Source organism: Chionomys nivalis, chromosome 7, assembly GCF_950005125.1.
Source record: "Chionomys nivalis chromosome 7, mChiNiv1.1, whole genome shotgun sequence".
Lineage (NCBI taxonomy): Eukaryota > Metazoa > Chordata > Mammalia > Rodentia > Cricetidae > Chionomys > Chionomys nivalis.
The window spans coordinates 12,319,937-12,346,199 of record NC_080092.1 but is presented as its reverse complement, the minus strand read 5'-3'; the positions used below and the strand labels follow the sequence as shown (position 1 = coordinate 12,346,199).

At 53.2% G+C, this 26,263-nt stretch overlaps 2 protein-coding genes and 1 non-coding gene across 10 annotated transcripts; 2 read left to right on the top strand and 1 right to left on the bottom strand.

Annotated features, from left to right (window-relative positions):
• The first annotated feature begins 1,623 nt into the window (after window positions 1-1,623).
• On the top strand, window positions 1,624-6,639 carry Rab26 (RAB26, member RAS oncogene family). Of its 2 annotated transcripts, XM_057774857.1 has the most exons (10): window positions 1,823-1,959; window positions 2,676-2,728; window positions 3,014-3,124; window positions 4,891-4,932; window positions 5,012-5,078; window positions 5,240-5,292; window positions 5,561-5,626; window positions 5,713-5,769; window positions 5,869-5,945; window positions 6,037-6,639. In XM_057774857.1, the coding sequence occupies exons 3-10, from the start codon at window positions 3,017-3,019 to the stop codon at window positions 6,137-6,139; spliced, it is 573 nt and encodes a 190-aa protein (XP_057630840.1). In that variant the 5' UTR covers window positions 1,823-1,959; window positions 2,676-2,728; window positions 3,014-3,016; the 3' UTR covers window positions 6,140-6,639. The 2 variants fall into 2 exon arrangements, with proteins under 2 accessions (XP_057630839.1, XP_057630840.1); XM_057774856.1 differs by lacking the exon at window positions 2,676-2,728 and having other exon boundaries at window positions 1,624-1,959.
• A 514-nt stretch (window positions 6,640-7,153) lies between these two features.
• On the bottom strand, window positions 7,154-7,236 carry LOC130878867 (small nucleolar RNA SNORD60). The gene has a single exon (XR_009057484.1). It is a non-coding gene; the product is annotated as a small nucleolar RNA SNORD60 (small nucleolar RNA).
• A 583-nt stretch (window positions 7,237-7,819) lies between these two features.
• Window positions 7,820-26,188, top strand: Traf7 (TNF receptor associated factor 7). 7 transcript variants are annotated; one of them, XM_057773575.1, is made up of 21 exons: window positions 7,820-7,939; window positions 15,922-16,037; window positions 16,308-16,365; window positions 18,473-18,567; window positions 20,225-20,341; window positions 20,863-20,955; window positions 21,170-21,203; window positions 21,762-21,945; window positions 22,056-22,190; window positions 22,675-22,892; window positions 22,970-23,043; window positions 23,211-23,259; window positions 23,334-23,461; window positions 23,635-23,717; window positions 24,329-24,368; window positions 24,465-24,581; window positions 24,671-24,793; window positions 24,949-25,068; window positions 25,163-25,294; window positions 25,377-25,496; window positions 25,665-26,188. In XM_057773575.1, the coding sequence occupies exons 2-21, from the start codon at window positions 15,960-15,962 to the stop codon at window positions 25,677-25,679; spliced, it is 2,013 nt and encodes a 670-aa protein (XP_057629558.1). In that variant the 5' UTR covers window positions 7,820-7,939; window positions 15,922-15,959; the 3' UTR covers window positions 25,680-26,188. The 7 variants fall into 7 exon arrangements, with proteins under 7 accessions (XP_057629558.1, XP_057629560.1, XP_057629557.1 ...); XM_057773577.1 differs by having other exon boundaries at window positions 20,225-20,350; window positions 22,056-22,184; XM_057773574.1 differs by having other exon boundaries at window positions 20,225-20,350.
• Window positions 26,189-26,263: the final 75 nt, after the last annotated feature.

Here is a 26,263-nt window from a genome sequence, read left to right as displayed (position 1 = left end):
GCACAGTAGGCACAGGTCATTGAGGTCCCCAGCTGAGATCCTGAGCCAGTCGTCCTGAGGCTGTCTTTGTGAGAGCAGGAAATCTGGCATCCTCGGGGAACACAGCAGTGAGAGTCCAGGACCCACACTCTCGGTCAGGACATCCAGATCTCGAGACTGGTCTGAAAGAGATTGGAGGTCAGTGAGGGGAGACGAGGGAAGGAGACCTGGGTTTGCGCTACAATAACAGGTCCCTGAAGGGTGAGGCCGAGACACGGGACAGGGTGACAGAGCCCAAGAGCGGCCTAATCTCTGCCGTGTGCTAGCGTGGTGATCATGAGCAGCAGCTCCTGATGCCTTCCTGGGCTTCAGTTTTCCCATCAGACCATTGGGGACTGTAGCAGGACCCACCACAGAGACCAGCACACTTCGCACACGACAGCAGTCAGTGCAGGGAAGCTTCCCAAGGCCTCTGTTGTGCAGACCAAAGCCAGGCCCTGTCTAGGAAATACTCTAGACGGTATGCCTTCTCCGTCAGGGTCCTTCTAGGCCTTGAGCCCTAGAGGGAGTGAATTATTTATGCTCTGGTCCCTGCCAGCTGAGAAGGCTCAGGAGGCCTCCAAGAGACCTGAGTTTTGGTAACAGCTATCACAACTTGGAGGACAGCTAGGCCATTCCAGAGGAACACCAAACACCCTTCCTCAAGGGCACTGCCCTCCTGCACCCACTGACCTTCCCTCTGATCACTGAAGTCTCATTCTCCAGACTGGAGCGTCTTGGAGAATCTTGAGTAAGAGGCTTCAGACAGAGCTCCTCCGGTCAGCATAGGTAAGGGTCAGATCCTGGGGGTGGTCATAACAGGTCCTGGACCAGATTGGGGTGAAGAGAATCAACATTGACCACTTTTGGGTAGGAACCTAGGATGGGAAAGACTGTGGACCAATCGCTTCTGGGGAAGCAACCTCCCATCTCCTAGGCTCTCAGGGCAGAGGTCTTGCAAGGGTTATCTCATAGAGCCTCGTGCTGGCTGTGATACCCACTTCCTTTCCCCGCTCGGATACCCATGCTTTAGCCCAGACAGCAAAGTCTGTGAGGAAGAGCACCCTACCCACTGTGCCTTAGAACAGCTGAGCCCAGAGTGCTCAGACATAGCAGGGATTGTTTGTGCAGCCTGAGTGTGGGAGCTTCCTGGATCTACCTGCCCTGGAGGGTACAGCATTGAGAACAAGTAGGTCAGGTGGCTGGCATCTCTTGCTGGGAAGAAACAGAATCTCAGGCTGCCTACACATACAAGCCTTCTGCCCCAGCACCCTCATCTCAGAACACACCCATGGCCCAGGTCTGAGGCCCAATCAAATGAGCTAGATTACTAAACTGGAACACTGACGGCTGGGGAAAGAAACTGCACCGAGAAGACCCAGAATCCTGGTGCTTCTTCACACGATATGTAGACAGCTGGGGCCCTTGAGTCTTAGCACAGAGCACCAGAGAACGCTTCTTGGGTGAACACTGGAACCTCCTGACTCCGCCCCCGGAGCGGCGGGATTATTTGCATGGCTCCGCCCCAGAGTGGCCATTGGTTGCGGCGGCGGGAGGCCGGGCCTGAGTGGCTGCGCCGCCAGGGAGGCGGGGGCGGGGCAGGCGCCGAGTGCTGGAGATGCTGCTACCGCTGTTGCTTCGGCTGCTGCTGTGGGACGGGTTCGGGTCCGAGTCTGACTTGGCCGGCACCGGGCGTGGGACGGCCCAGGGCGTGGTGGCAGCAGCAGGAGCACACTGAGAATCATGTCCAGGAAGAAGACCCCTAAGAGCAAGGGGGGGAGTGTGCCTGCTGCTTCTACGCTGCCCACCGCCGCCAACCGGTCCCGTCTGGCACATCCCAGGACTCCGTGTCCTGGCTCGGAGGCGCTGCCCAACGGGACCCCGCAGTCCGGCCGGCCCTCACTTGGTGGCACTGGAGACTTCTACGACGTTGCTTTCAAGGTGAGCTAGGCGCCTCCCCGCCATGGGAGTGCAGCAGGTGTCGTTGGATACTAGACTACTGGGAAGGCCTCTGGGGAAGAGTGGCAGGGCGGTGCGGACCCTGGCTGCTGAACTGGCCAGAGCAACACCTCACAGCTAGCTAGGCATCGGCTTACATTGTCGCGCGCGTGCACACACACACGCGCGCACACACACAGAGAACTATTAGGCTCGGGTCTGGGGTACTCAACAGCTGGCAGGGCCTGTCCCCACTCCACCTACTGTGAGACCGACCAAGCAAGGGGTTCTGAAAGATCGGAGTCCTGAAGCTGTCCCTCCCCGACCTTTGGGCCCTACCGGTGCTGCACTCTCATCAGGTCCCATCCATATGCTGCCTTCCCTCGCCCCCAAGGACTGTTAGTCTTTTTCTGGGAGGGAGGAGGAAGAGGGCCACCCCCAGTCCAAAACTGAAGCTTGTGTGACTTTGACCTCTGAAGGCAGAGGGTTTTGGAGCTTTTGTCAGCAGGGGAGTGGGGGGGAGAGACTTCGCCAGTCTGCCTCTTAGGCCTCCAGATTATCCCTAGCCCCTCTTCACTTCAAAAGCTGACTGTTTAGCCTCTACTGAGCCTTGCTGCTGAGATTTGTGTCTCTGCTGGAATTGAAGAAGCCCCTGGCACTGAGTCCCCACAGATCTCTTAGGAGGTTCCAGCTGCATTCTCATGCTGTGCTCCCCATAGGCCCCAAATGCTGCCCTCCCAGATCAAGCATGATGTCTATGGAGGAGGGGTAGGTAAGATCTTGGATGGGGACAGCGGTCCTCACTCCCCATTGATTGAGGTGGCATTGTTGGAGGGAGAGGTGACATGGGACTACCAGGGGCAGAGAAACTGGGCATCCAAGCTTTTGGGACCATGGCTGCTATGTTTCCCCAAGCTATGCTGAACCTACAGGCCTGGAACACTCATCTCTTCTCCTACCCCTCCCCCATAGCTCAAGACTGACCAGAAGGATCTTTTTAGGTGGGCAAGGCCCTCATCTCCTAGCCTGACTTCAATGACCCTCCTGTCTGCTCCAGGTCATGCTGGTGGGGGATTCTGGTGTGGGGAAGACCTGCCTGCTTGTGCGCTTCAAGGATGGGGCTTTCCTGGCTGGTACCTTCATCTCCACTGTGGGCATCGACTTCCGGGTGAGAATGGAGATTGATGTCCCGAGCTCTGACTGTGTCCAGCTGTACTCTGTGGTTCTTATACATAGTCCTCCCAGCTGACTCTCCATCTGCTGATGTGTCCATAGTCCCAGGGGATGAGAGCTTAGCTACTAAACCAGCTGCTTCCCAACATCTGAGGGTCCTGGGGAAGCCTCCTAACTGCATCCAGCTGCAGCAGAGTTCTACTCTTAGCACGGGCTGATGCTATACTGAGCTATACCTGTGCCCACGGCTGATGCTCTGCTGAGCTATACCTGTGCCCTAGGGTAGTGACAGTGAGAGGATCTCAAGGCTGCTGGTTCACTTGCTTTCCCACCAAAGAGGGCACCCAAGGCCATGGGAGATACTAGGAACTCTCTAGTTCCTACAATGCAGTGCAGCTTGGAAGAGACCTCCTTAGGATCCCAGGCACGGTCCTGGCAGCTCCAGTCATCAAGGGCCTCCCAACCCCCTTGCCCAGTCTGAATCTCATGTGCTGAGGTGCTGGTGTGTTCTTGGCAAGTCCTGAATTTGCATTTTTCTCACCCTTTAATTAGACCCAGTTAGCAGGAGGTTGGGAGAAAGGCCCATTCTGGGGATAGAAAGGGGGGTCCTCCTAGTGCGAACTGTTTCTTATTGAGGATTGCAGGTTTCCTCAAGCCCCCTAGGTCCTAGAGTCCTGGAAGAAGTAAAGGCAGAAGTGCCAGGGAGCAGGACAAGCTTGAGCAGGTGTTTCTTGCCCACCCTGGTCTCCCTACCCACCTCGTCTTGGCTCCTGGGTGGAAGGTGAGGGAGGTAGGGCTGTGTGGTTTGCACCCCTGTTCAGGGTGCAGGAAAAGCAGATGGATGAGCCTGGTTCTCTGGAGACCTAGAAGCCTTGACAGCAGGAGTTCTGGAGAAAGGGGGAGCCAGGCATCACCTCACCTGGCCCCAGCCTGTAGTCAACCCCTCTCTGGGGTGACGGGTGGGTGGGCACTCCAGCCTGGTGGCTCATCTTGAAGGGACTGGTCTAGATTTGCAGATAGCAAATTTATGAATATTGCCTATGTACCAGCCGTAGTTCTGGGCTCAGTGGGCACAGCACAGAGTCAGGCAGGCTTAAATTAAGTACTGCCCCTTAGAAATGGGTGTCCCAGTGATTGAGAGGTGGGAAAATGAAACTAGCTCTCCCAGACGGGGTGTAGTTCTCAGTGTACACAGTAGCTCATTAAGTTAAAGGTGTCTTTCCTCTCCCCATCTACAGGTGGGGAAACTGGGGCACAGTGTAGCATCCGTACCATCGATGACTTTAAGCCAGTTAAGTCTTTAAGCAGGAACAGCAGGAACAGCACACTAATATCGCTACTACACTCTTGGCAAGTGGGAACCTGTGTAGGACCCGGTGGCGGGGAAGGGAATGGGGTAAACAAGGGCCTAAAGTGGACGTAGCTGGCCATGATAACCTAGTATCAGGGCAGGAAGGGCCCAGGCAGGGTCACCTGGAGAGAATCCCCCTGGGGTTGATGCTGGAGTCAGTGGCAGGGAGTACCAGGCAGCTGCTAGGAACGTCTGATTTTAAACATAAATGTGACCTGTAGGCTGGTTTAAGTTCTCAGAGCAGGAGAACCAGGAGGTGCTGCAGAAATGGGATGGGGGGGTTCCCCCAGCCTCCCATCCATGGGGGTTCAGCCATGACTTGCATGACCCCCTCTCCTACTTCAACCTTAGGAACCCTCAGGTCAGAGGATGGCAGGCATCCTTACTGTTGCTGGCTGCTTCTGTTTCAGAATAAAGTTCTGGATGTGGATGGCATGAAGGTGAAGCTGCAGGTGAGCTTACAGGAGTACAAGTTTGGGTCTGAGACACCGGGGAGAGGTTGGGCGGTATGACCAGTGCCTGTTGCCACAGATCTGGGACACAGCTGGTCAGGAGCGGTTCCGAAGTGTCACCCATGCCTACTACCGGGATGCTCACGGTAAGACATGGGACCAGTTCTCCTCCACGGGGAGTCTGGGTGATCTACTGGCATGGGGGCAGGGGGTGAGCATCCCGCGACTTGCAGTGACTTGGAAAGTATGCGGGTGGTTCAAGGAGCCACTGGGCCCCAGGGATGTCCTCATTACTTTCTGTATCCAGCCCTGTTGCTGCTCTATGACATCACCAACAAAGATTCCTTCGACAACATCCAGGTCAGTGGCTTCCTGGTGGGGGTGGGTTGTCTATAGAGCATCAAGGTCTCTTAGGAAAGATAGGAACTGATGGACCCCTCTGAGCTCGTGCTGGCCAGTGTGCATGGGTAACATCTGGCTCCATTAGTGGGATCACCTGGATAAGGGACCAGTGAGGTGGGTACCTCTGTTCCACACATGCCGGGGCTTCTAGGAAGAGGCACTTGAAGAAGTGTGGTACCAGAGGGCAAGACCAGCCTTGAGACTGGTCCCAGCTTTCCCCACATAGGCCTGGCTGACGGAGATCCAGGAATACGCCCAGCGGGACGTGGCGCTCATGCTGCTGGGGAACAAGGTGGGAATGTGAACCTGCTACCTCCAGCCCGGCCCAACAGGGCAAGCCATGGACTGGCACTAACAAAATTTCTGTGCCTGGGTCAGGTCGACTCTACCCAAGAACGTGTGGTAAAGAGGGAAGATGGGGAGAAATTAGCCAAGGTGAGTCAAAACGGGGTGGGTGGTGAGGTGTCCTTAAGGCCGTAACACTCGGGCTGCCTGCTATTTGGTCAGCACGCAACTGCCAGCAGCTCTTTGCAGGAGTATGGGCTACCTTTCATGGAAACCAGCGCAAAGACCGGCCTCAACGTGGACTTGGCTTTCACAGCCATAGCAAAGTAAGTCCTGATAGTGAACACGGCCCTTATGATCCAGGCAATAAACCTGGAAGAGGTGCTACATTGTACTCCTGTCACCCCTGCTCCTCAGGGAGTTAAAACAGCGATCCACAAAGGCTCCCAATGAACCACACTTCAGACTTCATGACTACATCAAGAGGGAGGGTGGAGGGGTATCCTGCTGTCGGCCTTGAACCTGGAAGCAACCCTGCCTTGGAAGAGCTGTGCGGAGCCCGTAGGCTTGACTTGACCCAGTGACGGCCTCCAAGTGTTCCCATTTCCAAGATTGAGGCTAATGCTAGTCCCCTTTGCCCCAGTGGCTACCACAGAAATGGTCTTAAAGCGTACAAACCATGCCACGGCACTTTGCCGCCCTCTCCTGGGCACTTGGAGCAGAGAGGGCATTCTATACAATGCCTAGCTTCTAAGCCATTGTTTATTGCACACTGCCCATGCAGGATGCTGGCCAGGAAAGAGGGCTTCATCACTGTTATCCATTTGTTAGCCCCAAGGCCACAGCAGCCTGCTTCTAGTTGACTCTTAAAGAGGATACTAGCATGTAGGTAAATCACAGCTATGCCGGGACACAACCAAGTTACCACTCGGCAGGCTGGCCCAGTCCCTTCCACATGTCACAAAGTCAAAAACCTGAGTGAAACACCGTCATCATAAAGTCAATAAAAGTTTTTTTTTTCTTCTGGAGTTTGTGTCATCTGTGGAAAGTCATCTTCCAGGGCCAGCACGATGGCTTAGTGGGGGTAAATGCATCTACAAGAAGCCTGAGTCCTGTGGGTTATTCTGACTTCCATATGTGCAAGCACCTTCAAAATACAGTTCCCCACGGACCCTGGATTACCAAGCTTAGAGTGGGCCACAACCAATTACTGAAACAAGACAGGCCAAGAGCTCATCCTACAGCAGAGTTCTAAAACCCGGAAGCCTTACTTTCACGGTTCGCCCTTTGCACACCGCACGAGGCCCTCTACAGTACATGAAATAATGACATTTGAAACGAAGATTGCGATTGCATTTTCTCTTTATTGCTTAAGCAATTCGAATACAGATACGCAGCTTACCAGCAAACCCTCCTGCCCGTTGTTGATTCTGGAAGCAGCCGACTCACCATGCCCTGAAAGTCACAAGAAACAGAAATCTTTACTTTTGGTAACTTTTCATTTCCAGCCCTTCCAACTAAAGGCAGAGTCCCCAAGCCTCAGCCTTGTAATGTAATCAGACTGCACATGCAGTTTTCATACGAGGTGTCAGAAATTAAAGCAATTCATCATCGGCTTGGTGCTGCAAAGGAAAGCCAGGCCCGACTCAGTCTTACCTGCAAAAAAGTCAGAAGATTTGAGGGGGAAAGCAGGGCCCAGACCACCGCAGCACTCGAAGGATGGCCTGCAGTTGAGAGGCCCTTCCAGTTCCTCTTGGCGACCAAGGCCGGTAAAACGTGCTTCACATAGGCAGAACAAACACTAACGCGCGGTACCAACTCACTCCCAAAAGAACGACCGCAGCCGAGGCTCAAGCGTTTATAGAACTGCCCCTTATGTGATTGGGCAGTCTGAGGAAGAGTCCACCTTCCTTCGCTGCTGATATGCTCTTCAAGCTGTCATGCAGTTTCCACCAATCACATCGTAGACTTTCTTTCGGAGGCGGTATCTTGGGTCGCTCGAAGATCAGCCCCTCTGTAGAGCCACTGATTACTTGAGCGACGAGTGGGCTTAGCCAATTAAATTTCGGCCTGCAACATAGAGTGATTCAGAAGTCACCAATCCGGTCCTGCAGTGCCGAGGTCGCCGGAAGTCGTAGTTTAGGAAACTCAAAGTGTGATGCAGCCGCCGGAGTTCCGGGAGTCCGTGAACTACAAGTTCCGACGTGCGCAGCGCCCGGGCTTTTCCGGCTCCTGTATCTCGTATCTTTCCGGGCCGCGGGCGGAGGGGGCAAGATGATGCCGGAGGGTGTAGCCGCTGCTCCCAGGCAGCCGCGGGCGGGTGAGTGTGCGCGCGGCGCACTGGACCTGGGACTCGTTCTTCCGTGCTGTGCGGCGGGGCGCGGGCTGGCATGGGAGCGTCACGAGTGGTCGTGGGCCTAGCCTGGGGGGCGGGACTGAGACAGCTGGGGTCTCAGCGTTCGTAAGTCGGCTTGACTCTCCGCGGACCAGTCTGTCACTCCTTTCCTTCACTCTCTCTCTTTCCTTTTGCTCTCCTGCATTTATTGAGCGCTGCCTGTGTGCCAGAAAGTATCCTAGGCTCCGGAGAGTCGGCAGGGGACAGGATTCGAAACTGATAAGCTCATCTGGTACGCGGTTTCGAGACCTAGGCATTCTGCCTCTAGAGTCCTGTGCATTTTAGCGTTTCTGGATTTGTTCCCTGGATGGTAGTAATACCCACAGCCCTGTTTTGTTACAACAAAAATGTCCCAAGACTTGGATAAATGTCTCCTTGTGGCAACTCACCCTCCTTCTAAAAGGGCCGAAGACTGACAAAAGAGTTAAAAATCATGAGGAACTGTGATAGATATTACGAAAACAAACCCACAAAAGTGAAGCAGATAAAGTGAGTGTTGAGCGTTCTTAAATCGTTTGGGAGCGCTACAGTTAGCCAAAGACCTGATGGAGGAGGCAATGTCCTGAGACATTGCCGAAAGAGCCTTACAGGCAGAGGGAGCCAGAGTGATAAAGAGCTTGGAGCAAGCTAGCGATCTCTAGCAAGGGGTAGGTGAGGTAGGAGGCAGATCCGGGCAAAGTCTAACAGCCTTCTGGTATGGATAAAGATGAACTTTATAATTCAGGTGAGTCGCAGGTGAGAGGAAACCTTCTAATCCTCACTTGGCCAGTTGACCCAGCCTATATTTTTTTGAGGCAGGCTAAAATGATCAGATGAGGCTGAAGTCCTGGAGATGTCTGCTCCTTCAGTCTCATCTCACCTCCAGCCTCTCCCTGTGCACGTACAGATTCATTCCTTTGTTCACTGCTGGCCTTGGTTCAGTAACCGTTCAGCTCTGTTCTTCGGGTTTCTTTGGAACTCTATGCCCAGACAGCTTTCCAGGGGGTCAGTGTGGCAGGCAGTGCTTCAGTCACCTCCATACGTTCATGTTTCTCTGTGGAAATTCCAGTCCCTGAACCCCAAGCTTGCTCCATCTCTTGACCACTGTTCCTTCAGGAAGTGAGAACCACTATATGCAGCCTGACTAAGGTGACCACAGACCAGGAAGGAGTGGCCAAGAGTACTGTCTAAATCAGAGAAGTTCCTTGTTGTAACTTTTTTTTTTTTGGTTTTTGAAGACAGGGTTTTTCTGTAGCCTGTCCTGCCCTGAAACTAGTTCTTGTAGATCCTCTTGCCTCTGCCTCCCAAGTGCTGGGATTAAAAGCGTGCGCCACCACTGCCCGACCTTTTTTTGTTTGTTTGTTTTTTGTAACTTCTTGTAACTGTATATTAGTCTTTGGAAATGGATCCAAAGATCAGGCTCTTTAGTTTTAATCTGTGGCGACGGAATAGAAATAAATGAGGCTCTGTACCCTTGGCCCAGCTTCTAGCTCCTCGGGGATCAGACTAAACAGTCTTTGGGGATCTCCTTATTCTCCAGCACCCAGTGAGTCTAAATCTTGGATGAAGCAATGTCTGGTGTGGGGAAGAGGAAGAAGGTACAGCTGAAGGAGGATGTAAGATAGGCAGCTTAGTCTCTGTGATGGGCTGCCTGGCTCTGCTCAGCAAGGAGCTAGCCTGAGGGTTCACTGGGGCTCCTAGTTTGCCGACAGCAGTGGAGGGAGCCAAAGGAACAAAGCTTGGGGCAGCCTTTCTGTGCCCCCACACTGGCTTGTCTGTGGGCTGGCCGTTTGGCCTTTCTCAGCCTCCACTCCAGTCTGTCAGAGCTGCTGCTCCTGGTGTATCCGTAGCTATTAGTTATGTTGTCTCTGACAGCTGTTACAGTGTTTTATAGTGGAAAATCCAGTATCCTTCAAAGCCAAGCAACTTCCTCAGTCATCCCTGTCTTGAATGGTCAAAGGAGAATTTGAACCTAGGTCTGTCTGAGTCTAGGGCCCATGGTCATGATCGCCCTGTCACGAGTACCATGTGTGTGAAGTGCCAGCCTGAACCCAGGTTTAAAACTTAGCAGCTGGTTGTATCTTACTGTGGATCAGGGTTCCTGTAAGTCTGGTCTTAACAGTAAGTGGGCACCTCGCACTCTATCAGGTCTCTGATTGGCTTGTTCAGGAGGAACCCTTGGAAAGGAACCTACCAACCCCCCCTCATCCTTCCTTAGATACTCTCAGTGTCCCCAGAATGCCAGTCCTAGGGAAGAGTCATGTGACTGAAGGGAAGTAGACCCCTTGGAATGAGCTGATAATGGAGGACTTGATGCTTGAAAGTCCCAGGTAGAAGAAGATGACAGGGTAGAAACCAAGAAATAGGGCCATCCAGGGGCGGGATACCCATTGTATAGAGGGGGTAGGACAGAGCTGCTGTGAGTGTATATAGTGTGGGATGAGACTGGGCAGGTCTCTGCCCCCTACATTCTGTCTGAGTTACTCCAGCTTCTGTGGGTGGGAAGAAAAACTACTAGGGAAGCAGGTACCTGGATCAGTTGCCACAAGTTGCCACCAGTTGGATTTGTTTGAGATAGCAAGGCACTCGAGTGGGATGATACATATCTTAGGAGATCTGTCTGCTCTGGATCTGGCTAGTCCCCTCCTCTGGGAAGCCCTCTGCACTTCTAGAAAAAGCCTGATTCCTACACCGCAGACTAGGGAAAGGAAAAACAGTGAGGTGAATCTAGTGCCACTGGCAGGAGCTTGGTTGAAGCTCACTCCCTGAACTCTGAAGAGGTTCAGCCTGAGCAGGGAAGATGTGGAGGTTGGATATAGGGTGTAAGAAGAAGACAGAATGCTGGGACCCATGCAGAGTTGGGGCAGTGGGTCTACACAGCAGGAAAACTGAGGGCGGAAGTCAGGCTGGGGTGCTGGGAAGGGAAGAAGCAGAACAGGCTTCTGCCCAGGGCTTTAGACGCTCTATGAGATCTTCAAATCTGAGGGATTTGACACTCTAGCGGCCCTGGCTGGCACACCCTGCCTGTTTGGGGTGGGAAAGATGTGCTAAGGGGACATCAAGAGAAAGGCAGGGCAAGTGTGTATGGTTTTGCTATGGCAACCAAGTCTGTTTCTATAGGATTTGGCAGCCAGATCTGGTTTTGAGCCAGGGGGAGCTGAAGTAGGGGCTGGACGTTCTTCAGGTTCTGGCACTGGCTTTCTTATGCCAGGAGATATGCTTGGAACTTTAGCAAGTATAACCAGAGGGTGCTCTGGCTGAAGTCCAGCCCGTCAGCTACCCACAGCTCAGACAAGCCTCGATACTCGTCTACTGGTAACAGCCAAGGTGTGTGTGTGTCTGTCTGTCTGTCTGTCTGAGAGACAGAGAGCATCACTAATTATTGCAGGCCGGCCTTAGCTTTAGGGCGATCCTTCTGCTTCAGGCTCTCAAACTTTTTGTCTTTTTAAAAAGACCAAATTGGGGGGCTGGAGAGATGGCTCAGAGGTTAAGAGCACTGCCTGCTCTTCCAGAGGTCCTGAGTTCAATTCCCAGCAACCACATGGTGGCTCACAACCATCTGTAATGAGATCTGATGCCCTTTTCTGACATGCAAGCATACATGGAAGGAATGTTGTATACATAACAAATAAATAAATATTTTTTTAAAAAAAAAAAAAAGACCAAATTGGGCCAGGTGATGATGGCACATGCCTTTAATCCCAGCACTCAGGAGGCAGAAACAGGCAGATCTCTGTGTGTTCAAGGCCAGCCTGGTCTATAGAGTGAGTTCAGAAAGGCTCCAAAGCTACAGAGAAACCCTGTCTTCTAACCCCCCACCAAAAAAGACCAAATTGGAGAAATGACTCAGTGATTAAGAGCACTTGATCTTACAGAGGACCCAGGTTCAGTTCTACATATAGCTCACAACTGTTTGTAACTCCAATACTAGGGAATATCTTCTCTCTCGCTCTCTTTCTCTCTCTGTCTCTCTCTCGTAGCTTTCAAGCCTGTCCTGGATGGAGTTCTTGTAGACAAGACTGGCCTCGAACTCTCTTTTGGCCTTTGTGAGCATTCTGTTTATGGTACACAGGCACAGGCACACAGATCTCTGTGAGTTCGAGGCCAGCCTGGTCTACAGAATGAGTTCCAGGACAGGCTCCGAAGTTACACAGAGAAACCGTGTCTCGAAGAATCCTGGAGTTTGGTTAGAGCACTTATGGTTCTGGTGTGGAATCAGGTCCTAGTGTTTATAGTGGGTGGCTCACAACCACCTAAAACTCTAACTTCAGGGAATTCAACATTCTTTTTAGTGTCTGTAGGTACTAGTACACATGCAAACTTAAACACACACATACATTTGCACACGCAGTTTTTTTTTTCTTCTTTTAAAATAAGTCTTAGTTGGGCAGTGATAGCACATGCCTTTAATCTCAGCACTCGGGAGACAGAGTGTAGGCTAGATGGTGACCTGCTTGGAAAGAGAGAGAGAGAACCTATTCCCATCGTTTGTTTCCTGACCTCTACACACTCATGGTAGGGGCTGTGGCACACATATACAGATGCACACGCACAGAAAGATAAGTGGGGAAATCATCTGAAGAAGGAGAACAGTAAAATAAAAGATGGAGATTCTGTTTCCTAGGGGATTATGTCCTGGGCTCCACAGACATGGAAAGGGAACTTGTGTGGCAAGTCCTGGCTTAACCCACTGCCCATAGCTTTTCCTAGCTTGAGAAAGGGCTGCCAACCTTGTGGGGGAAGCTGTCCTTCCAACCCTGGGAATTAGAGGACAGGAGTGTCCAGGCTTCTAGGACACATAACCCCTAAGGGATTCCTACTCCAGTTGATAGCTTTTTTCCAGAGAACCTCAGCAGGGTAGGCTCCAGCTTCTGGTGTGTTTGGCCTGTGTGACACTTTCCCTGCGTCTCAGCCTGCCCCCGCCATTTGGGAAATCCTGTTATTGCAAAGCTCAGGCCCTGGGGAACTAACCCGAAGACTTCCTTCGGTGTGTTGCTCAATCCTGTGGTGCTGATGGTGGTTTTGCTGTCTTGTGTGTCGTGCACAGATGGGTGCTCTGGACTCTAGCCTGGGGTTAGCCTACCCTCCAGTCCCTGAAGGAGGCTGAACCCATATAAACTGGGAAACTGCTTCCTAGGCCCAGCACAGTCTGCCTCCCTCCTTCCCCGCTCGCTTGGCTCTATACTTCCTTCCAGGCTAGTTCTGTTCCCCTGTACTGGCTCTATGGACTCGTGGCTGATTTGCATATTGCCAAGTGTACTTTTTTTTTTTTTTTTTTTTTTTGGTTTTTCGAGACAGGGTTTCTCTGTGGCTTTGGAGCCTGTCCTGGAACTAGCTCTGTAGACCAGGCTGGTCTCGAACTTACAGAGATCCGCCTGCCTCTGCCTCCCGAGTGCTGGGATTAATACTTTTTCTTTCTTAACCTTACAATAGAGCCAGAGAGGAGCCAGGCACTGGCTCCTGGGCTCACAGCCCAAAGCAACAGGTGCTAGGAAACAACTCTGTGGAATGTAGGTCTGTCTCAATACTGCCCTGTGAGCCCACCTCTTGGCTTTCTCCGAAGGGTTAAATCTTTCACACTGATGGAGTGAGCCTGAAGCCCCCAGGTTTAGGTTGGTTGGAAGTCCCTGCTGCCAAGGTGTTTTCATCTAAGTCAGTTATCAAGGACCTTCCTGCTCAGGGAGGAGACTGCTGGGGGAAGAGGCAGAAGAGCGCAAGGTTGCCTACCGGCCTCCTTCACATTTCTGCTCCAGACCTATCTCCTCGGAGCTTGCCTGTCCCTAGAGAGCACAGTCTAAAACACACAGAGCCGGGCTCTGAAACCACAGGTGTGCCTGGTGGTGGCTGGTGGTATTGAGGTGGGTGCAGTGGGAGGAAGGCAGTGACTACCAGAGAGCCGCCGGTTTGCATTGGCAACTGAAGCTATGGTCAGAAGAGAGAGGCCTTGGCCTGCCTTTAAGAGAATTCCACTTACCTGTACTTGAGGGTGTCCAGAGTAACAGACAGCACGTGTCTGACAAGGTCATTTCCAGGGGCCAGAAGCTACCCTGATTTGTGAGGTGGAGGGCTGAGGCTAAGTGGGTCCCTGGCAGGTAGATGTTAGGTGGTGGCTGAAGAGGTTGGTGAGGCCTAGGCAGTGAAGAGAAAGGATCAAGAATCAGCGGGGGTTGCAGACAGGTTGGGAGCCAGTCCTTCCTCAGAGCCCTCTGGATGGGCCTAGACAACTCTGGGTAAAGCAGGACAGACTTTGTGGCCTCCCTGTGTTTGTGTGGAAGAGAACATGTCAGGAGGACCTAGTGGAGAAAGTGGCAGAAGCTGCCCGCGTGCAGTATTCCTAGGGAACTGGAGTAGAAACTGCCCCGCCTTGATCTGAGGCCTAGGCTTAGCACATAATTTACCTGGACCGTCTGAGCTCTCTCCCTTCTTGTCCCTTCCCTGTCCTCAGTGGCCTTGGCACAAACCAAGCCACACTGTGGCGTGGCCCTGGCCTGTGGAACGGATACAGCATGGCCGTGTCTCCCTAGAAGGTGGCCTCATGAGAGGTAGAGTTCTCATTTTTTGTGACCCCATGTAGCGGGCTTTCTTGGAGCACCAGCCCCCAAATCATGACGCGGAGACTTAATGCTTGTTAATGCTCTGCCTTAGCTTGTGTCTAGCTAGCTTTTTGTTTTGTTTTGTTTTAACTTAACCCATTTCTGTTAATCTGTGAGCTGCCCCGAGACTTGTTTATCTTATCTAGGAACTGTCCACCCTGCTTCCTGGCTGCCTGGCTGGCTTCCCTTTTCTCTCTGCCCCTCCTGTCCCTCCTCTGCCCAGCTATTGGCCATTCAGTTTCTTATTAGACCAGTCAGGTGCTTTAGGCAGGCAAGATAAAACAGCCACACATCTTCCACAATTAAACAATGCAGCACATCTTTACACAGTTAAACAGATATTCTGTTCCACAACAGCCCTGCTCTTTGCAGGGAGCTCTCTGCGACTGAAACAAGGCTGTTGCTTGCTTGCCCTCTTAGCTCCACCCTTGCAGAATCCTGAGAGGGGGAAGCCCGTAGGGGATACCTTCTGACAGTGTATGTAGCTGTAGTGTCTCAGGGTGGGTGTTGTCCTAGACCTGTCCTGAGTGTGACCTACTGGCTGGTCTTCTAATCGTCCCTTCCCTGTACAGACCACATGTCTACCCTTTCTCCTGCCGCTCTCTTCTGGGTAGAGCAGGGACACTGGTCCCTATATGCTTCCCTTGTGCCTTCTGCTACCCTAATTCCTGAATGGCACAGGTGGTGTGGGTAACTGCCATTGGTTAAGATCAGGGTTCATCTTTTTCCTGTGACTTGCCTTGGATGGCCAAGTTAAGAGAGAGAGACTCAGGTGACTTTGCCCATGGTTTCTTGGTGGTCCTGGCTGGGTCCTGATAGCATCTGCTATGGCAGAGAACACACTCATGTTGCTCTGGTGGGTTCCCATGTGACTAGGTCCTGGTGTGTGTGCTACACCTCAGGCCCAGTCTAATGGATGGGTATAAATCAAGACCCGGCCTTAGCCATAAGAATATTTGGCCTGCACAGGGGCAGGTCTCAAAGTGATAAGCTGTGAGCAGGACCAGAGGATTGGCCAATGCAGATTGGGCTTTCCACTTCAGAGGTAGAGCTGGGTGGTTTCCTCAAAGGGTCCAGGCCTGAAGGGATGGTACCAGTAAAGGTCACCTGTCCTCAAGGGGCCTCCTTTTCTGTAGCTGGGGCTTTTGCAACTTTGAGGGAGGGGCAGGTTGGCCCTTGCCTGCTGTGGACCTCCCAACAATGCAGCAGAGGCAGGAGGAAGCTAAGACCTGCCCTGTGATGGACTGGCTGGGTCTACCAAACGGGGGAACTTGGCTGGCTTTTAGGTACCCAGAATGCCACCTCTGAAGCCCCTCATTTGTGTTCTACCCATAGGGGACACTGCCCGAGGAACCTGGATGCCTCTCTAGAGCATGAGCTCAGCCAAGAGTGCCCGCTACAACCGCTTCTCTGGGGGGCCCGCCAATCTTCCCTCCCCAGACAGCAGTGGGGTAAGAGAGGTACCTGAGGGTCTGCCCTCTGCATACCACACCCCAGCGCCCCAGCATGCTATAGATATATATAGATATATATATATAAAACTTGCCACTATGGGCAGAACTACTGACAGTCCTTTTCCTCATTGGAGGGCCCCTCAGAATAGCCTGTGCCTGTTGATGGAGTGTCCCTGCACATGTGTGCAGGTGAGCCTCCAGTACGCAAGCATGCCAGTATGTGTGACCCTGTGCATATTGCATTAAGTCTTTTCCATTGCCTATTAGACCAGAATGGAAACGACCTTTGGGCCTACCTTTTCGACCGTCACCACCATCACCAAAGGTGAGCCTGTGATCAGGAAGAATCTGTACTCTGTTGGGATCTAGGGGCACTTCCTGGTGAGTGGGCACTGGGTGCTTGTGTTGGTGAAGGAGTGTTGTTGGTCTCCTGGCCTCTGTTTCTTTCCATGTCTCGGCTGCCAGCCAGGCAGAAGTAGGCAGTGCTGTTCCTGTACCTCACCTTTGTTATTAGTCTCCCTCCACTTCCTTCTACCCAAAAGGTGCCCACCCCATCTGGGGGGGCAGCTGTCTTGACTTCCCTGGCACCACCAGTTATACCTATATCTTATCCCAGTGACTCATGCCTCATCCGGCCATGGGCTCCTAGCATCCAAGAGGGTGTGACTGGCACAGCGTCCTTTCTAGGGCGGGATCTGGCGCTGTCAGACAAGGTGCTTCAAGAGATCATAGCACAGGTTGGGGCAGTGGGGCAGCGTCTTTGCTGGAGGCTGGGGAGGGCCAGAGTTCTGGGGCATTGTGTTCTGTTTTGCCAGTTCTCCACCACAGGAGTGCGCCAGCTACTAATTGGTTTTTTAATTGCCTTCCCATGGCTGAAGGCACGGGGTTAGCAGGAGCACACCAGTGTCTTTTAATTCTGCATGACCTGAGGGGGCTCTGAAAGGGCCTCTTCTCCCACACCCCACCCAGGAGGCTGTTGCTCACCGCCTCATCTGTCTTCAGAGACTCCACAGTACCTGTCACTACTGTTGAGGGTTCCAGAGCCAAAATGGCACGTGGTCTGCTGTACCCTGGTTTCTGGGTGGCCAGGGCTTGTCAGCTAGGCCATGAGATACCAGTACTTGTCTCATCTGGCCTTTGTCATTAGAGATGGAGAAACTGAGGCCCAGTCACAGGATAGACAGTCATATTCCTGATCTTGAATGGAGATGTTTAGCATTCTGGTTGTGCTATGACATTTGGATCTGTTTGAACCTGGGGTCGGAGTAGCCTATCCTTAGTGTTGTAGCCTATAGTGTCTATGAGGTGGTTCTCTGGTTCCCATGTGAACCCTTGATATTTCATGCTCCAGGAACCCCTCCCTGCCTTCTGGCCTAGGCTGGGCAGGGTATTCTGTGTGCAAGAGATGGGAGGCCAACAAGGCTAGCTAGCCCTAGTTTCTGAATCTGCTTGTGCCAGGGAGGAGGCAGGAGGACCTAGGCTAACAGAATGCAGTATTTACCTGTCATTTATTAGCTGAGGTCCTCAGTTTCCCCTTCTGAACTAAGGCTGTCAGAGAATTCAACCTGACAGTTACCTTGAAGGGATGTGCCCAAGTGATCTGCCCTAGAAAAGACGCCATGCCACTCACACACCCAGCTAGACATGGAGGGCCCCTTATCAGACTGAAGACTCTAAAAGGAAGGTCTTAGCTGGGCATGGTGGTGCTGCCTGTGGCCTAGCACTCCAGAGATGGAGGCAGGAAAATAATGCATTTGAAGTAACCCTGAGCTGCATAGAGAGATCATGTCTTAAAACAAGGGCCGAACCAGACATGGCGGTGTACACCACTAATCCCAACCCTTTGGGAAATAGAGACGGGTAGATCTCTTATGATTCTAGGCCAGCCTGGTCTGCATAGTAAGTCCAAGACAGTCAAGGCTTTATAGTGGGACTCTGTCTCAAAAAGCCAAACTCAAGCAAGAGCTAGATCTAGAGAGATGTCTTAGTGGTTCTTCCCAAGGACCCAGGTTCAGTTCTTAGCACCCATATGGTATTTCACATCAACTTGTAATTCCAGTTCTAGAAGATCTGATGCTGCCATAGGTAACAGACACATGTGTAATGCACAGATGTGCATGTAGGCAAGATACTCATACACATAAAGTTAACAAAAACAAGGACTGGTGATAATGCTCCTGATTAGCATGAGCCCGGTCCTGGGTTCTCTACCCAAGGGGAGGGAAATAAAGAATTTAAAGGTAGGCAGAGGGGGGCAGCTAGCAGTCCATCCTCAGTTATCTGCAGGGCCACATTGCCAGTGCTGATCTTACCTCAGGAGACAATCCAGAGGGTCCCATAGAGAGGCTCTGCCAGCAGACTGCTGTCCCTGCTGCCTCAGTCCCTTCCTCCACTGACAGTCATGTCACTCAGGCCTTCCTCTGTCTTTTTAGCGGCTGATGGGACCAGCACATACAAACAGCATCGCAGGACACCGTCCTCCTCTAGCACCCTTGCCTATTCACCACGGGATGAAGAGGACAGCATGGTAGGTCCTTAGGATGCAGAAGCCTGGTACGGTTCCTAACCCTCCTACCAGGAGGGACCAGGTCTTAGGAGGAGCAGAGAGTGGGAACAGTGAAACACCTGGAGGTCTGAGCACTCGTCACATTCCTGAAACTGGAGGGAGGCAGTGAGCAGCCAGTTTGTGGGCCTGGGCGTTAGGGCATGACCCCTGAAGGCCACGGTCAGGCAGTTTTGGTTCCATCTTAAGGAAGGTGGGAGCCACAAGAGGTTTTCTCAGGTGAGTCTGCCAGTGTGACAGAGGACAACAGGCAGAACTGGAGTTCCTGCCTGGATGGCAGGCCAGGCAGAGGCGGAGGCACCTTTTCCTCTTTTTGCTTTTATTTTTGGTAGGTTTTTTTATTTGTTTGTTTTCGTTATTGTTTTTTGAGACAGGGTCTCTTTTCATAGCCCTTGCTGTCTAGGACTATGTAGACCAGGATGTTCTTGAACTTAGAGATCTGCCTCTCTGTCTCACTAGTATTGAGATTAAAGGCATGTGCCCTGTGGGCCCGGCACTGCACTGAGCCTTATGCGAGTCAGATATATTTACCCCGCTCCCCACAGCTTCACCTCTTCAGTCTCCACCCAGCTCCTCTTACTGCAGCCTGAACCTCTGGGTTGGATACTCTCTGGGGCATCTGACAGGTTGCAGTAATTTTACATATGCACTGGACTCTTGTTTGCTGTGGGACGATGGGCAGCTGTGCCCACCTGTCTGTCCCACTAACCTGACTTCAGTTCCCTCAGAGCTGCTCTGGCCAGTAGGCAGTGGAGAGCGTGCAGCTCTGTGCTAGCTCCTGTCTGGCACTCCTTGCTCCTCTGCTGGCCACTACTGGGGATATTTGACTCACTTCCTTTAACTTTGCCCTCTAGGCCTCACATGGCATTCCCATGCAAGGTGTCACTTTGGGACATCCTAGTTAAAGGAGATGGGCCCTGCCCGGGAGAATGAAGTACATGTCTAGTCTGCCTCCTGTTCCAGACACAGGCTCAGAAAGGTGGCAAGTAGACCAGGACATTGGTCCAAGACAGGTTATTGCTCACAAAAGAGGCTGCAGGTGTCTGTTAGCCTGCAGGGAGGAGCTGGGGCGGCAGTAGCCCTTGAATGCTGTCCTCTCTCCCCCTAGGACCTCATTAAAGGTTGCTTCCCTCAGGTCTTAAGAGACTAGGTCAGCCTTGGGTAGAACATTCCTGCCATTACAATGAACCTCCTTGGCTGGGTCAAATGTAAATGTCTCCTGACCAAGAAGGCAGCTCAGACCATGGCCACCTCTCCTTGACCAGGCTTCTGCTCTTTTCTGTTCAGTAATCCGGGGTCTTAACCGCCCCAGGATTGGCTGGTGGATGCAGCCTCTCTGCAGCCCACATTCCCTCACGGGAAGCAGGAAGAAGCCTAAGCATGTCCTGTAGAATTGAATAGCAGGAAATCTCTCCATTTACACAAAGAAAATTGGCAGGCGAGAACGGGCAGCCCAGACCCAAAGGCCAGGGTCGGCTACCACAGGCAGCAGGGACTGAGGCCACACCAACCTCCCCCACACAATCCACAGCCTTGTGGACTTGCTGGAAGTGGGGTGGCTTAGGGGCACCCCTGCCTCCACAGGGCTCAACCCCCTGATAGGCTGCCTCCATCTGTGCAGCCCCCTATCAACACTCCTCGCCGCTCTGACTCAGCCATCTCTGTCCGCTCCCTACACTCCGAGTCCAGCATGTCCCTGCGCTCCACATTCTCGCTGCCTGAGGAGGAGGAGGAGCCGGTAGGTGTGGTAGGTTTGACAGGAACCGTCTTCCAGGATTGTCACTGCTACCTCGTGGAATGGGTACTGACTGTCCCCTCAGGCCATACAACATAGCACAGCGAGGGCAGGTCAGAGCTGGTTAGGGACTCTGGTCCATGTTGGAACTCTGAGGACTCCGTCTCCCTTTTCTATCTGAAGGCTGCCTGGGGATGAGAGGTGGGAAGGTGGGGCTCAGATCGGGCACTTTTCTAGTCTGTTTGCCAGGAAGAGGGGCCAGTAAGGCTGGCTGAGACTCCGTGTGCAGGTGCTGTGTGTGTGGTTGGTCACTGCTTCCACCTACCTCTGAGCCACACCCCTTGCTTTGACTCCTTGGTCCTCTCACGATGCTCTAGATTCAACAGGATTGGCCCAGTCCTGGACAGGGTGGACACGCTGGTGGCTTGGGTAGTTAATATTGCTGAGGGTCTAATCCCAAAACCCCCACCTCAGCACTCCAGGCCCACCTCCTGATCATCTGGCTTTTGCTCCGCTCTGTCTAGGAACCGCTGGTATTTGCTGAGCAGCCCTCGGTAAAACTGTGTTGCCAGCTCTGCTGCAATGTGTTCAAGGACCCTGTGATCACTACCTGCGGGGTGAGATCACAGACCCTCTTACTCCCCAACCCCAGGTACTCCCTTTGGCGCTCAGGCCAGTGCGCTGCTGGTCTTGCTCCTAGTCCCAAGCTGGCTGTCAGGCAGGAGCTCTTTGAAGTGGTGGGGAATGGTGTGAACTCTGGGCTGCCACTGACCTTGACTTAGAGGGAAGACAACTACAACTGTCCCCTAAGTCCACTTTTTGTTCCCACAGCACACGTTCTGTAGACGATGCGCCTTGAAGTCAGGTAGGTCTGTGCCTACCATTCAGACCTGGGAAGGGGAGTGGGTGGTGGGTGGTGCTTGTTCTGTTATTTCCCCCGGCTGCCAGCAGAGGCCACTGGTTTCCCATCTAGGCATGTGTGGCCTGTTCCAGGGTTGGAATAGTGATGCAAGGGCTCCAGCCTGGCAGGCAAAGGACCTCTATACAAAGCCTGATTGCTGATGTCCCCAGCCTCAGAGCTCTTGCTGTGGTGGACATGGAATGGGTTCCAGGGTGAGGGCTTGGGCTCCAACAGATGCTGTTGTCCCTGGCAGTCTCTGCTTCTGTTTCACACCATCTGTCCATTACCCCTTGACCCTGCCTAAAACTACTGGGCCAGCTAAGAGACCTCTGTCACTGCCTGCTCATCTGGGAGGTCTACTGTGCAGCTTTTTCTGCATAGGCAGCTTGGGCACCCAGTGGGCTTCCGTCGCCTGTCTGCCACTGCACCTCCTTTCCCCAAGACTTGACTTCTTACTGGGCAGAGCTGCCAGGGGGAGAGGTGGCTGGGCAGGCGGTGGGCTCAGCACATCATCCTCTCCAGAGAAGTGTCCCGTGGACAATGCCAAGCTGACCGTGGTGGTGAACAACATTGCAGTGGCTGAGCAGATTGGAGAGCTCTTCATCCATTGTCGACATGGTTGTCATGCAGCAGGCACTGGAAAGCCTGGGGTCTTTGAGGTAGACCCGAGGGGCTGCCCCTTCACCATCAAGCTTAGTGCCCGGAAGTGAGTACCTTCTGAGCCTCCCTCTCTTTGGAGCTGCTGAGCTCATTTACTTCTCTGGGACTACATTGGGGGGAGGCTTAGCTCTGCCCCCACATCCTGCATATGCACAGGGACCACGAGAGTAGCTGTGACTACAGGCCTGTGCGCTGCCCCAACAACCCCAGCTGCCCTCCCCTTCTCAAGATGAACCTAGAGGCCCACCTGAAGGAATGCGAGCACATCAAGTGTCCCCACTCTAAGTACGGGTGAGTGGGCGGGGGCGGGATGTGGGCTGGTGGGCTTCTGGGAGCTGATGCCTGGCAGATGGACCAGAGCTGGGAGCCACACCAATGACTGCCATCACAGCTCATATCCAGGTGCCCAGGAGAACAGAGAGGACCAAACAGGTTGGAAGTGGGTATCAGGGAAGGTGGGTAAAGGGGCTGAAATGGGAGTGGAGGGGAGGCAGGGACAGAAGGAAAGGAGCATCCTCCTAGCTGTTGAGCAGGGAGGCTGTTACTGGGCACAAGTTTTACTCTTAGGGAGGGAGGGATCCTTGAGGCTTTCTGGAATTACAGGATAAGATTTCATTGTGAAATGATCTAACTGCTGTCAGTGGAGGATGGGAGGGGAGCTGGATCTGAGGGGTAATAGGCATGACCGTGATGGCTTGGATTTAATGGGTAGGGAGGCTGAGGGTCAGTCTTGCCAGGCAGGCAGGTGGGCAGGGCAACTGTCCTGTTCCCCCAGGTGCACATTTATCGGGAACCAAGACACATATGAGACACACTTGGAAACATGCCGCTTTGAGGGCCTGAAGGAGTTCCTGCAGCAAACTGATGATCGCTTCCATGAGATGCATGTGGCGTTGGCCCAGAAGGACCAGGAGATCGCCTTCCTGCGCTCCATGCTGGGCAAGCTCTCGGAGAAGATTGACCAGCTGGAGAAAAGCCTTGAGCTCAAGTTTGGTAAGATGTAGCTCAGAGAACGTGGGTTCCCGCGCTGTGCTGGACCCCGGGAATACCTGTCTGTTCTTGTTGCTCAGATGTCCTTGATGAGAACCAGAGCAAGCTCAGTGAGGACCTCATGGAGTTCCGGAGGGATGCGTCCATGCTGAATGTGAGTCCCTGAGGACTGCAGAGTGGAGACACAGGAGGACAGACCTGGGTTCCTCCTCTGGCCTTTGTCCCTAGTGCTCAAGGTTTAAGGGTCTATGTTCCGTAGCTTCACCAGAGGTCAGTGTCTGTTCCATCCACCCATTCTTTGCTCTGTGCTTGGTCTTGCAGGATGAGCTGTCTCACATCAATGCACGCCTGAACATGGGTATCCTTGGATGTGAGTATAGCCCGCTGCTGCTAATGCTGTCTCTAGAGCCCTACCAGTCCCTCACTAACTTCTCCCGTTTGCAGCCTATGACCCTCAGCAGATCTTCAAGTGCAAAGGGACCTTTGTGGGCCACCAGGGCCCTGTCTGGTGTCTCTGTGTCTATTCCATGGGTGACCTACTCTTCAGTGGCTCTTCTGACAAGACGATCAAGGTGAGTGGGTCCTGTTCCACAGGCTCTGCACTGTACCTGGGCTCAGGTGGGCACTGCATGCCAGCCTCTGCTACCTGCTGTCCATGGCTGGGTTTTCTCCCCTAATGGCTGCTATCCTGCCCTTTTGGCACCGAACTGACCTGTGGGGACCTGGTCTAACCTGATCTCTGCAGGTGTGGGACACGTGTACCACCTACAAGTGCCAAAAGACACTGGAGGGCCATGATGGTATTGTGCTGGCGCTCTGCATCCAGGGGTGAGTCTTGTCCACTGGGCCAGGGTGTGCCATACTGACACCCTGTGAAACATGCGTCTGTTCCACCTATGGAACACTCACACCTGAGCAAATACTGGGATCCTAAGTGACAGTCTGTGAACTCCCAGCAGAGCCTGGCCCTGCCCTGGCATGTCAGGTGGCTAGAAGCTAGAGGGGGCACCCTTAGAGGGCAGGACAGCTCAACTGTCACCAGGATGGCAAGTGCCTTGGGCTTAACTCTAGTTCTGGTCCATGTGGCAGCTGCCATGCTGACTTCTCAGTAGGTCCTTCCTAAGCCTGGCCTTCCTCTCTTGTGTTGTGTGTGGTTATACTAGGTATGTGGGCAAGGGTCTTGCTCAGCTTCACTGCTGGTGGTGGCCTCCCTGGGACTTGGTATTTAGTATAGGTGACCTTCCCACTCGTTCAGCTCAGCCGTCAAGTGTTTCCCAGGCCGGTTGTTCATATCCAACTATGCAGACTGAGAATGGGGCTCAGCAGTGAGGCATAGCGGTGGTCCCAGGACCAAGCCAAGTTGGTTCCTGGGGCCAGCCAGGATTTCGTGTCCAAGTCTGGTAGCTTCTCGCTTCCACGTGCTACCTTTGCTCCCCCAGGTGCAAACTGTACAGTGGGTCTGCAGACTGCACCATCATTGTGAGTAGAGCGCAGCATGAGGGTGGGGACTGAGAAAGCCCGGTGTTCTTTCCTTTCTCACGATCTCTGAACTGAGGTTTACTGTCACCCCTACAGGTGTGGGACATCCAGAACCTGCAGAAGGTGAACACCATCCGGGCCCACGACAACCCTGTGTGCACCCTGGTATCCTCCCATAACATGCTCTTCAGTGGCTCCCTGAAAGCCATCAAGGTATAGGCAAGGGGTACGGGGTACGCATGTACGTGGGGTACCGGGGCAGTGGGTGCCTTTCTAGCCCAGGCTCATGTCCATTCCTTCAGGTCTGGGACATCGTGGGCACTGAGCTAAAGTTGAAGAAGGAGCTCACAGGCCTCAACCATTGGGTGCGGGCCCTGGTGGCAGCACAGAGCTATCTTTACAGCGGCTCTTACCAGACAATCAAGGTGTGCCCACCCACCCTGGCGACGGGGCCTTGCCCTCTGCTGCTCTTGTTATGGTGTCCCGAAGCCCCTCTGCCCTTTTCCATATCCTCCTCGAATCCCAGAGCCCAAGGTAAGAAAGTGCCTGGCCTGAGATTAAGTAGCATACTTTTCCCTAGATCTGGGACATTCGGACCCTTGACTGCATCCATGTCCTGCAGACATCTGGTGGCAGTGTCTACTCCATTGCCGTGACAAGTCACCACATTGTCTGTGGCACCTACGAGAACCTCGTTCATGTAAGGGCTAGGCAACCCGGTGCCAGGCCTCCGTCTGTCCTGCCCTTGTTCTGGGTCCCTTTCTCTAACCTAAACTGGGCCTGCCCCCTTTCAGGTATGGGACATTGAGTCCAAAGAGCAGGTGCGGACCCTAACCGGCCATGTGGGCACAGTATACGCCCTGGCAGTCATTTCAACACCAGACCAGACCAAAGTCTTCAGTGCATCCTATGACCGGTCCCTCAGGGTATGTGCTGCCTGGGAGCAGGAGGCCCAGAAGTGGCTGGGCTGGGGTGGGCCCTCATAGCCCATGTGCTCCCCTCCCCCAGGTCTGGAGTATGGACAACATGATCTGCACGCAGACGCTGCTGCGCCATCAAGGCAGTGTAACTGCACTGGCTGTTTCCCGGGGCCGGCTCTTCTCAGGGGCAGTGGATAGCACTGTGAAGGTCAGTGCCTGTGGCTCGGGCTTTTGACGGGTTACATAGGATGGAGCTCTGAGGGTGGGTGAGGGGCAAATGGTTCAGGCAGGTTAACGATTGAGGGCTGGGAGACTTAGACTGGCCAGAAAGGAAGCCTTGTGTTGCAGGGGATCTGAGAGAACCCTTTCTTTGCAGGTTTGGACATGCTAACAAAATCCAGGCCAAGCTTTGGCTCCCTTTGGGTCTGTCAATCAGGCTGGTCCTATGTGAATGCCTTGGAATTTCCGCCTGTCTTGTGGAGACAGGTAGACAGACTCAAACAGCTAGGCAGTGTCATCTCTGCCATGTTCTTGGCAAAGGATCTTTCTTTAGGACCCGCTCTTACTTCTCTACCAGAGAAGTGCCCAGGCCCTTCTCTGGGTGCCAGGTACGATGCTTGCCCGGCCCACCATTCATATCACTCCACAGACCTTTGTTTTGAGACAGAGTCTCACTATGTAGCTCTGGCTGTCCTGGAACTCACTGTGTCAACCAGGCTGGCCTCAAACTCACAGATCTGCCTGCCTCTTCCTCCCAAGTGCTGGGATTAAAGGCGTGCACCACCACTCCTGGCAGAACCCAGATGGACCGTGGGTCTTTTTACTCACCTTTTCTACTGGTTTTAGACTGTATATAGATTTTATTACTTCCCTGTTGAAATAAAAGCTGCACAGACTGTGGTTGTGAGTGGAGATAGCTTCTGGGATCATGATTCACGTGGGTGTACCCGGGGACAAGATGGGAGGGAGGGAGGG

What these genes read in the sequence shown, in the direction of transcription:
- Rab26 (XM_057774856.1), top strand. Translation starts at nt 1,762, where the DNA reads ATGTCCAGGAAGAAGACCCCTAAGAGCAAGGGGGGGAGTGTGCCTGCT. An exon ending in TCTACGACGTTGCTTTCAAG is followed by an intron (nt 1,960 to 3,013) that starts GTGAGCTAGGCG and finishes TGTCTGCTCCAG; the next exon opens with GTCATGCTGGTGGGGGATTC. An exon ending in GCATGAAGGTGAAGCTGCAG is followed by an intron (nt 4,933 to 5,011) that starts GTGAGCTTACAG and finishes CTGTTGCCACAG; the next exon opens with ATCTGGGACACAGCTGGTCA.
- Traf7 (XM_057773570.1), top strand. Translation starts at nt 15,960, where the DNA reads ATGAGCTCAGCCAAGAGTGCCCGCTACAACCGCTTCTCTGGGGGGCCC. An exon ending in GAACATGGGTATCCTTGGAT is followed by an intron (nt 23,260 to 23,333) that starts GTGAGTATAGCC and finishes TCCCGTTTGCAG; the next exon opens with CCTATGACCCTCAGCAGATC. An exon ending in CTTCTGACAAGACGATCAAG is followed by an intron (nt 23,462 to 23,634) that starts GTGAGTGGGTCC and finishes TGATCTCTGCAG; the next exon opens with GTGTGGGACACGTGTACCAC.